General features: G+C 50.9%; 1 protein-coding gene across 1 annotated transcript in view; it reads right to left on the reverse strand.

Moving 5' to 3' along the window:
• Positions 1 to 3,841: 3,841 nt before the first annotated feature.
• dyrk2 (dual-specificity tyrosine-(Y)-phosphorylation regulated kinase 2) overlaps positions 3,842 to 11,749 on the reverse strand; it is a gene marked incomplete at its 5' end in the record, with an annotated part of 17,556 nt that continues 9,648 nt past the window's right edge. The window contains 5 exon segments of the mRNA XM_083935006.1: positions 3,842 to 6,716; positions 8,157 to 8,247; positions 8,358 to 8,747; positions 9,283 to 9,446; positions 9,533 to 9,878. Of these exon segments, the coding sequence (XP_083791132.1) occupies positions 6,064 to 6,716; positions 8,157 to 8,247; positions 8,358 to 8,747; positions 9,283 to 9,446; positions 9,533 to 9,878 (1,644 nt within the window). The 3' untranslated portion in view covers positions 3,842 to 6,063.

Raw genomic sequence — 11,749 nt, forward strand, 5'->3', positions numbered from 1 at the left:
TATTTTCTATAATTTTGAGAATCAATATTATGATTAATAATGTATAATATAATAATTAATAATGATTAATTCACTTAGAACAATCAATGTCAAGATATTTTTTACAATTTTTTATTTAATGATATTTCTAATTTGAACATATTATTTTTAATTTAATTGTCATATTATTTTTTAATTTACATTAAATGTCATATTATTATTTTTAATCTTATTTAAATCTCATAGTATTTTTAATTTAATTTAAATCTCATCATTTTTAATTATATTTAAATGTCATAATATTATTTTTAATCTAATTACATTTTAAATGTTCGTCCGTGTTGTTGCAAAGACTCAAATCCTTCCTGTAACATGAACCATAAACCATAACTGTGATTCACCGTGAGTGTTTTTGACCTTTGTGACGTCACTCATGTTTTTGTGTTTGGCACAAATGAGCTTCCATACACAGGTGCAGTTCACGCTGCGTTCAGGGGCGGCTGGGAGAATCCAGCGTCCGGCCTCCTGCAGGTAAATATGAAACGTGTTGTTTTTGCGTCAGAACTGAAACTAAAGTGGAGTTTTCGGTTCAGAGCGTCGACACGTTCACAAACATTCGTTTGTTTCTGTTCACGTCGCGATTTAGGAACATTTTTATTTAATAATTCATTTATTTTTGTATTTTCTGCTTCATTAATAATCGACTGACTCTTCGTTAACTGTCACACTTTTCTCAGAGGTCACGGGGTCAGAGGTCACGGGGTTCACACGGCGTCTTTGGGCTTTGCTGAAACCAGGAGCCAATCAGCACGCAGCCTTTGGCCACCAGGAGCCAATCAGCACGCAGCCTTTGGCCACCAGGAGCCAATCAGCACGCAGCCTTTGGCCACCAGGAGCCAATCAGGACGCAGCCTTTGGCAACCAGGAGCCAATCAGCACGCGGACTTTGGCAACCAGGAGCCAATCAGCACGCGGCCTTTGGCCACCGGAAACTCACATCATGACGTCATCGTGAGTCACACACACACACACACTCAGTTGTTTTTCGTTGTTGCCATGACATTGCCACTGTAAATGTGTGTGTGTGTGTGTGTGTGTGTGTGTGTTGTGTGTGGGGGGCGTTGCCATGGCGATGAGATACTGAAGGCACAAAGTTTCGACTCTCAGCACTCGGTAAAAAAAACAAAAACAAAAACAAAACACAACCAATCGGATCCTTTAGAAAACAAACAAACAAACAAACACCGGAGAGGAACGCCCCTCCCCGACACGTCCGTGTGTTTTACATCACCAGTTCCTTCTGTGCGACAGGCCATCGCCATCGCCACCGCCGTCCCCGTGCTACGCTACATCCCCTCGCCATCTCCTCCTCCTCCTCCTCTTCATCATCATCATCATCATCATCCCAGTGTGACTCCACTTCCTGGTGGTGCGTTCAGGGACAGTTGTGTTTGTGTGTTTTTTTATGTGGGGGAACAAGCTTTAAGAAAAAACTCTCGTAACGTCGACACACACACACACACACACACACACACACGCGCACACACAGACGCACTGCTACACACACACACACACACACGCACTGCTACACACACACACACACACACACACATTCAAGTATGAACTGCACGTCGTCGTAAATATGTAGATTAATAAATATTAATTAAAGTGTAGTAAATAAATACCTCCCCTCCCCGCTCGCGTTTGATCGTTACACCTCCGCGGCGGCTGATGTCGTTATTTTAAACGTGTTTTATCGCGTTTGTGTCGCCACGGTTTCGTTCCATCGTGTGTTTGAGAGCTTCAGGGTTCAGTCGCACCGGGAAGTGGCGCCTCAGGTGTGTCGCTGCTTGTGACGGTGACGTGTGACGGCGCTGAGCGTGCAAACGAAGCAGTTTGACTCTGAGGGGGAAACAAAAAGCACCGTTCTTATTTTATTCTGGTCCTTTCGTCTTTTTTAGTGTAAAATTTGGACGTTTTCCTACCTAAAGAGACCAAACATAGAGTCAGGGCGCCCTCCCACTGTGCCTCTGTGCCGTGCCCCGTGCTTTAGGGTCCTTGTCCCCCCCTCCAGGCCCGTTTGTACTCACACTACCTGGGCCTCGGAGAATGCTTCTTGCTGCCTATACGTCATCACGCCGTAACACGTCACACGCATTGATGACGTCGTGGCTTTGTTTCCAGATCTTTCCGTAGACCTCGGAGTTTTTGTGCGTCTTGTCGACTGTTTTTGAATCTTTTCATCGACCAAATCTGCAGTAAACACTCCACCTCCGCATCACACCAACGTGAACCTTTCACCGCCATTGTTTGAAATGTCCGCGCATGGTCCCTCCTTCTTTTTTCTGTGTCCCAACAGGCGCACAGGAAATGACCTCAGAACCGCCGTAGGCCTCGTGCTCGTACACGTGCGCACGCTCGTGCTCGTACACGTGCAAACGTGCTTTACTAAAGCCCACCTCTCCCAAACGGGCCGTGGACGGCAAGCGTGCCGCTCCTAGACGTGGTACGGTTGCACTCACACTGGTCAAAGGAACCAGACTTTAGCCGTGACACGTGCTGGGGCACGGTTACTATCAAAGACAGTCAAACTAATCAATCAGTTCAGACTCTTTAAATGTAACGAACATTGAGGCGAAAACAGTCATTCACAGTAAAAATTGAACGTTTAAGCTCTAAAATGGTTAAAATTTCATGTTTTTCTTTTTTTTTTTGGTAAATTCTGTTGTTTTTTTCAGTTCCCTCAGGTTTTAAAGTCGCCGTGACGTCGTAAATCAACTTTATCGTGAATCTTCGCGACTTTACACGTTAATGAAGCGACGTCTGCGTCACCGCTGATGCGACTGGACCCCTTCAGCGGTTTGTGTGAGTTTCAGTTTCAGTGGAAATGTTCAGCGTCTGAAATCTCTCTTAAGTGTTTTACGACTTTGAAAGAAACCCTGAATTAAAACCGGAGCACCGTCGACGTCACCGTCACCGCCGCCGCCGCGAGCTTCGACCTCCCGGTGACATGAGACCGTGAAAACGCTGCTCACGAGGCTTTTGCTTCCAAACAAACACAATAAAATAAACCATTTCCTGTCTGAATCTTCTTCACGGGGACAAACCCGCCCCAGAAGGACCTGGACGGGAACAGTACGCGCAGTCTTCTCCGTGCGGCGCCTTCAGGGCTCACGCCGCGGACACGACGCTCGTTAACGTCTTTAGATTCAGACTCTGAGGCGCCGTTTATCGATGACTTCACAGACACTCGGCTTTTTGTGCTACGTCACGTTTCTACGCCCGTCGAGACAAAACCCCGCTCTGTGTCCTGGGACGTGACGGAGGAACGGTCTCATGTGATTTCTGCGCCCGTGAACGCCTGAAGGTTTTTTTTTTATTTTAGCACGTTTTCAATGAATGAACCATTATGGACGTTTCTCTCTGGGTCCTATTCAAGTATAAAGTCATCCCAGGGTCTTTTTCTGCAAATGATCCATCAGATAATCCATGGAGACAGTTTTTTAAGGGAGAAATCCAGGAGAGATGCTAACAGCCGGACGTGGCTAACAGTGGTTAGCTCGGGGCAGCACAGTGAAGGCATTCAAAGGTCTTTTTTAACCACTAATGCTGCTGAAAATAACAGCAAACCTCTGCAGCAGCATGAGAAGAGTCCCTACACACACAACAAAGCACCAATGGGCTCCTTCCACTGTAATGGACTTTACTATGAGAGGAGCTGGTACAGGGGCCAGTAGGTAAGTCTTTAAAACACTCTTTAATAAACTCTGGCTTCACTAACTACGCTGTTGCTGCTTTGTTGTGTGTGTAGGGACTCTTCTCATGCTGCTGCAGAGGTTTGCTGTTATATTCAGCAGCATTAGTGGTTAAAAAAGACCTTTGAATGCCTTCACCGTACTGCCCCGAGCTAATCACTGTTAGCCACGTCCGGCTGTTAGCGACTCTCCTGGATTTCTACGTTAATAGTTCAAACACCATAGCTCCATAGCTTATCTGATGAGTGTAAGTGCTGACCCTGAGATGATTTTACGCCAGAATTTCAGATTTGTCGCGTTGTTTCCAGCGCCCTCTGTGGCCGTCAGGTGTAACTGCAGTCTGTCCTTTCAGAGCCTCCATCTTGTCACGTTGTGCGTTTTTTTTTTTTCTCTTTTGTAAACTTTATTGACACATTCACCTCTCTACGTCCGGTCCGTCCCCTAAATGTCCCTCTCTTAAATCCACACACACACACACACACACACACGTTCCTGTTACACTTCGGTCCTTACGACAAACCCGACTCAGAAGTTGGAAGTTCCCGATTTCAGATTCCAAGTGAACGCAGCATCAGCGTCCGTGACGAGCTAACTAGCTGAAAATCTTACGGATTACAGCTTTAATTCGGTAAAAGTAATAATTTAAAATGGCTTTTCCGTTGTTTTTGCATTTACGGCGAATATAATTTCCATATTTCGTTAATTAAACGCTGAGTCACAGAGACTTTGGTTGCTAACGTTGTATTATCATCATTTCTGTTTCGGAGCCCTTTGATGTTAACATGATTTATAAGTCGTCCATTAAACTTCCTCTCCGTCTTCACAGCTCCTTCCGCCATTTTGCCTCCTGAATGATCAGATTTGGTTAAAAAAAGGGAACAAAATGGTTCGACTTTAACTCAAACTCTTCGTTTGACGCCCGCTAGCTTTTCAGAAACACTAAAAAAAAAACTTAAAAACTCTAAATCTGTGCTTCGTAAGGCTGGGCAGTGGAGAGCTAACAGGCTATGGCTAAAAAAAGGCTAAGGCTAGCCACCAGACTGCCAAAGAAAGGCAAATCGTGAGCCAGCTAATAGCTAGCTGACTGATTTAAAGTTTACTAGGCTAACTGCTAGCCGGTTAAAAAAGTAGCAAAGTGTCTTAAACACAAACAAAAACGCCGTCCAACAACTAACCAGTGGTTATTAGCCAAGTTAGCCAGCTGACAGGCACAAAGCTAGTATGCTAACACATGCTAGCTAAGAAAGTTAGCCAGCTAACAGGTAGATGGTTCAGTTAGGATTGTTTTTTTTTTAATTAATTGCGTCATTTAAGTAAAAATGAATGTTTCCCAAACTGAAACAAAATCATTTAATAGTGATATGAGGCAAAGATTAGCGAGCTAACCGTTGCGTTTTTTTTTGCAGCTGTTACTTTAGCGTTACGTGGATACATCCGACTTATTCGTCTGTGCGTCGTCATTCGGACGGAGTTTCTGTTTAACTTCAAATTTGAGTGATGATGTAATGTTTTAGTTAATTTAACGATGTCAAACGGAAGTCTAACTTTAACCTTTAACTTTAGCGTCGTCTTTACAAGAGTCGGCAAATGGATGCTAACGCCGGTGGATTAGCTGTGCGCTAGCGTACTCGGACATCTCCTCGCTGTAAACACAGGCGCTGCTGTGTTTTTGAGCGTTTCTCTCGTCGACGCCACTTTTGCTCACTGATTCTTAGTTGTGTAAGAATCTACTTGCACTTTGGTGGCGATCGTCAAGGAAACGCACAGGAAAAACACCGAAAACTGCGTCCAGATATGGTCAATAACCGTCCGAGTGGCGACGCATCTTACCCACGACCGTCTGCGGATATAACCACGTAAGACTAAAGGTCGTAAAAGTAGTTTTTGGTGTCGATTAATCAGCGAAATATTCTGCGATAAAAGCGTAGAAAAAGCCTTGTTCCCTCAGTCAGCACCATGTTTCTGATGTGTTTGAGTGTTCGGAGCTACAGAGCGACGCCTTCTGATTGTCTGAGCGGCCTCGCTTTGAACCGCGAGGTCACTTCCTGCTCACAAATGCGTCTTTGAGGATTCAGGAGACTGAACGCACCCTAAGTTTCCTTCAGCTCAGCTCACATCCCCGTCTCGGACGTTCTGCGCGTTCTTAAAACCCCCGACGCTAAGTTTGTTTCCTGAACGCACGCCCGACAACGCTGCGAAAAACCAGCGTGGAAAAACAAAAACAAACGCTCCTCGAAAAAACTGGACAACCCAGTTTTTATTTACGGTTTCCAGCGGGTTTGCTCGCCGGCAGCGACCCCCGCCACAGCGGAGCGGGGTGCGTTCACTCTCAGCTGACCAGTTTGGGCAGCACCGTCCGAGGCTGGATGTTCCCGTTGGCATCGGTGATCGCTGCCAAGTTAGTTCTGGTTTTGGAGGAGGACGACGTGGTGGTTGAGGAGGTGGTGGCGAGCTTGGAGATGGAGGTGATGGCGCCGTCGGTTGCGGTGGTGCCCCGTTTGGAGGAGGAGGTCGTCTTTTCCCCCGCGGTGGTTCCCGTCGGCGGCTTAGGGAGTCGCCTCCTCAGCCACGGGTGCCGCAGCGCTTGGCTGGGCGTCATCCTGAGCGTCGGGTCCCACTCCAGACACTGTCTGAGGAAATCCAGAAACAGCGGGTCGTCGCAGCCCTTCAGCGCCGCGCTCCAGTCCTTGCTGCCCGGCGCTCCGCGTACCTTCCCCCGCCGCGAGCGCCCGGCGTTCAGCACGGCGGTGCCGTCTGGCAGCGTGGTGACGGTGCAGTACCGAGGGTAGCCCTTGGACGACACAAAGTTCTTGGCTCTCTTGGAGGCGTCGAGCAGCTTCTGGCCGGGCATGCCCAGGAGTTCGATGATGCACGCCAGCTGGTCGGCTTCGTCCTCGCCCGGCAACAGCGGGTAGCCCGTCAGCAGCTCGGCCAGGATGCAGCCCAGAGACCACATGTCGATGGGCATCCCGTACCTGGAGCCTGCAGGGCACAGATCAGACCCGTCAGAACCAGGTCACGTCAAAACCAGCTGCTACAGTCATTTATCAGCGTTCAACACGCAACAACTGAGCCCTTTTGTCCGTACTCTGATGATTTGTACGTATCGCTATATACGAGCGATCACGACCAGGAGGAGGTGAAGACAGGAGGAGGAGGAGGAGAAGAAAAGAGGAGGAGGAGGTGAAGACAGGAGGAGGAGGAGGAGGAGGAGGGGAAGACAGGAGGAGGAGGAGGAGGAGATAAAGACAGGAGCAGGAGGAGGAGGAGGTGAAGACAGGAGGAGGAGGAGGAGGAGGAGATAAAACAAGAGGAGGAGGAGGAGATAAAGACAGGAGGAGGAGGTGAAGACAGGAGCAGGAGGAGGGGGTGAAGACAGGAGGAGGAGGTAAAGACAGGAGGAGGAGGAGATAAAGACAGGAGGAGGAGGTAAAGACAGGAGGAGGAGGAGGTGAAGACAGGAGGAGGAGGAGGAGGTGAAGACAGGAGGAGGAGGAGGTAAAGACAGGAGGAGGAGGAGGTGAAGACAGGAGGAGGAGGAGGTAAAGAGAGGAGGAGGAGGTAAAATCAGGAGGAGGTGAAGACAGGAGGAGGAGATGAAGACAGGAGGAGGAGGTGAAGACAGGAGGAGGAGGAGGAGATAAAGACAAGAGCAGGAGGAGGTAAAGACAGGAGGAGCAGGAGGAAGTGAAGACAGGAGGAGGAGGAGGTAAAATCAGGAGGAGGTGAAGACAGGAGGAGGAGGAGATGAAGACAGGAGGAGGAGGAGGTAAAGACAGGAGGAGGAGGTAAAATCAGGAGGAGGTGAAGACAGGAGGAGGAGGTGAAGACAGGAGGAGGAGGAGGAGATAAAGACAAGAGGAGGAGGAGGTAAAGACAGGAGGAGGAGGAGGAGGTAAAGACAGGAGGAGGAGGAGGAGGTAAAGACAGGAGGAGGAGGTGAAGACAGGAGGAGGAGGTGAAGACAGGAGGAGGAGGAGGAGATAAAGACAAGAGGAGGAGGAGGTAAAGACAGGAGGAGGAGGAGGAGATAAAGACAAGAGGAGGAGGAGGTAAAGACAGGAGGAGGAGGAGGAGGTAAAATCAGGAGGAGGAGGTGAAGACAGGAGGAGGAGGAAGAGTTGAAGACAGGAGGAGGAAGAGGTGAAGACAGGAGGAGGAGGAGGAGGAGGAGGTGAAGACAGGAGGAGGAGGAGGTGAAGACAGGAGGAGGAGGAGGAGGAGGAGGAGGAGATAAAGACAGTAGGGAGCGCATGGAGCGGGTCTCCCTCCGCTCCTACAGGTGAAGCGGGTCTCTCAGCGCGCCTACAGGGATTTGCCACGCTGAGACAGTTGAGCTGATCTACACACAGGAGGGAGCATCTCATCGGGACACCGGCCTAAGTTCCTTTGAGCAAACGTCTCTCGTGCGGTGCTTCTTACCCAGAATGACCTCCGGCGCTCTGTAGAACCTGGACTGGATGTAGGTGTAAACTCTCTGATGCTCGTAACAGCTGGAGCCAAAGTCTATGACCTGCAGACGGGAGGAGAAGAACATTTCACGGGTGATGAGCACGCCTTCAGCCCCGCAGACACACACACACACACACACACACACATGACCTTGAGGAGCTGGAGGGTCACCTTGATGCCGCTGCGTCCCTGCTGCTTCAGCAGAATGTTCTCGGGCTTCAGGTCGCAGTGGATGATGCGGTTCTTGTGCAGCGAGTCGAGGCACTGCAGGATGGAGTGGGCGAACTTCCTGACCAGCGGGAGGCTGAAGCCCTGGAACTTGTTCTTCTTGATGAGCTCGTACAGGTTCATGCTGAGCAGCTCGAAGGTCATGCAGATGTGGCTCCTGAAGGTGAAGTTCTCCAGCATGTGGATGACGTTCATGCTCGAGTCCTTGTCCTGCTTCCTCAGGTGCTCCAGGATGCGGATCTCCTCCGCCGCCTGCCGGTGGAAGCGCTTCTCGTTGCGCACCATCTTGAGAGCCACGTGGGTCTGCGCCCGGTGGTCGAAGGCCTTCACCACCTGCAGGAGGAGGAGAAACGCTCAGGATGTTTGTTCAGGGCTCCTGCAGCTTCTCACAAAGTCAAATTCAAGCACTTTTCAAGCGTTTCCAAGTCCATTTTCAGTCTTTTCCAGCACCTTCCAGCGGTGAACTCCATATTTGTACACAGAGCAATACTCACTACCACAAAATGACTAAAAATAGATGCAAAACCAGCACAAAAAGATGCAAAATGACTAAAAATAGATGCAAAACCAGCACAAAAAGATGCAAAATGACTAAAAATAGATGCAAAACCTCCACAAAAAGATGCAAAATGACTAAAAATAGATGCAAAACCACCACAAAAAGATGCTAAATGACTAAAAATAGATGCAAAACCAGCACAAAAAGATGCTAAATGACTAAAAATAGATGCAAAACCACCACAAAAAGATGCAAAATGACTAAAAATAGATGCAAAACCAGCACAAAAAGATGCAAAATGACTAAAAATAGATGCAAAATCAACACCCGGAACATTCCTCAGTGTTCGGTGACCTCATCACGCCGTACCTGTCCGAAGCTGCCCTTGCCGATGACCTTCAGGACTTCGTAGCGGTAGGCGATGTGGTCGTGTGGAACGTGGATGTAGGATCCCTGATCGTCGTCGTATCCGCCGTTGTTCGCTCCGCCCAGGACGCCCGACCTCTTCTTGGCGTTCGGGCCGACAAAATACACTGAGGAGGAGAGAAGAGGCGCGGCGTGATTGGTCGTTCGTCCCCCACGGTCGCTCACGTCGTGGTTAATCGCCGCCGTGACTCACCTTCGGGGTAGCTGAACACCTCGTGGTGCTCCAGCGACGACATCTTGGACATGAACTGCTTCATGGCCTGCTCCGGGGACAGGGAGCTGGGCTTGGGCTTGCCGTCCGGCGTGGACTTGGTAGAGGCGGCGCTGCCCTGCCGGCAGTGGTGGGGCGGCTCCGAGGCCGAGGTCTGGCGGTCCGGCGGCGGCAGGCCGGGCCGGGCGGAGCTGAGAGGAGCCAGGCCGTTGGGCTGCGAGGTCAGAACCGGGCGCTTGTTGGTGTTCTCCTCGTACAGCTGAGTGACGTGGACCTGAGACTGAGACGACAGCTGCACCGAGTCCGACATGACGGCTTTAGAGCCTCCCTGAGGAGAAACACACACACACGTCAGGAGGAGGAGGTGAAGAGGAGGTGAAGACAGGAGGAGGAGGAGGTGAAGACGGGAGGAGGAGGAGGAGATGAAGATGGGAGGAGGAGGTGAAGACAGGAGGAGGAGGTGAAGAGAGGAGGAGGAGGAGGAGGTGAAGATGGGAGGAGGAGGTGAAGACAGGAGGAGGAGGAGGAGGTGAAGATGGGAGGAGGAGGTGAAGACAGGAGGAGGAGGTGGTGAAGATGGAGGAGGAGGTGAAGACAGGAGGAGGAGGTGGAGACGGGAGGAGAGGAGGAGGAGGAGGAGGAGGTGAAGACGGGAGGAGGAGGAGGAGGAGAAGGAGGGAGGAGGAGGAGGAGGTGAAGACAGGAGGAGGAGGAGGTGAAGACAGGAGGAGGAGGAGGTGGAGGTGAAGATGGGAGGAGGAGGAGGTAAAGACAGGAGGAAGAGGAGGAGGTGAAGGAGGGAGGAGGAGGAGGAGGTGAAGACAGGAGGAGGAGGAGAGGTGGAGGTGAAGACGGGAGGAGGAGGAGGTAAAGACAGGAGGAAGAGGAGGAGGTGAAGGAGGGAGGAGGAGGAGGAGGTGAAAACAGGAGGAGGAGGAGGTGAAGACAGGAGGAGGAGGAGGTGGAGGTGAAGATGGGAGGAGGAGGAGATGAAGACAGGAGGAGGAGGTGAAGACAGGAGGAGGAGGAGATGAAGACAGGAGGAGGAGGTGAAGACGGGAGAAGGAGGTGAAGACAGGAGGAGGAAGAGGTGAAGACAGGAGGAGGAGGAGGTGAAGATGGGAGGAGGAGGTGAAGACGGGAGGAGGAGGAGGAGATGAAGACAGGAGGAGGAGGAGGAGGTGAAGACGGGAGGAGGAGGAGGAGGTGAAGACGGGAGGAGGAGAAGGAGGTGAAGACAGGAGGAGGAGGAGGTCTGAAGACGGGAGGAGGAGAAGGAGGTGAAGACAGGAGGAGGAGGAGGAGACAAAGACGGGAGGAGGAGAAGGAGGTGAAGACAGGAGGAGGAGGAGGAGAGGAGTAAACACTCCCCACAAACTGCAGAACAATGAGCGTCTCTCAAGGAAGGAAGCAGCTGCTAATGCTAACAGCCACTGTGACGCTAACGGAGGAGCAAAACGCTGATCAGATCCTTTTATACCATTAGTCCTGAGTGTGTGTGTGTGTGTGTGCGTGTGTGTGTGTGTGTGTGTCTGTGTGTGTGTGTGTGTCCTTCACACCAGCCTATAAACCAATCAGCTGTTTAAAGCGTCCTGGAGCAGGGGGCTATTATTAGCCGCGTGGCTACAGCTGACTGTTCCTGAGACAGCGCTAACAGCATGCTAGCACGCTAACACGCTAACAGCTGCTCTGACCAGGGTTCAGGACCCTCTCTGGCTCCGTCCTCACCGCAGCTACAGTGACCTGAACCGGGTTTGTGTGTGACCCACATCATATCTGTCCCTCTGCCCCAGCGGCCTGTTTGGACTCCCACTGTCCCTCTGCCCCCGTGGCCTGTTTGGACTCCCACTGTCCCTCTGCCCCCGCGGCCCGTTTGGACTCCCACTGTCCCTCTGCCCCCGCGGCCCGTTTGGACTCCCACTGTCCCTCTGCCCCCACGGCCCGTTTGGACTCCCACTGTCCCTCTGCCCCCGCGGCCCGTTTGGACTCCCACTGTCCCTCTGCCCCCGCGGCCCGTTTGGACTCCCACTGTCCCTCTGCCCCCGCGGCCCAGGCCCGTTTGCGGCTTGAACGCTTGTTGCGTTGTTTTCCGTCTTCACCTCTCGGAGGTTTAGTTCTGTCGGACTGTTTTTAGACGTTTCATCTGATCAAATCTGCGGTAAACACTCCACCGCCAACTGTTCCGCGCATCTTTTTAGG

The sequence above is a fragment of the Echiichthys vipera genome (assembly GCF_963691815.1).
Source record: "Echiichthys vipera genome assembly, chromosome: 20".
NCBI lineage: Eukaryota > Metazoa > Chordata > Actinopteri > Perciformes > Trachinidae > Echiichthys > Echiichthys vipera.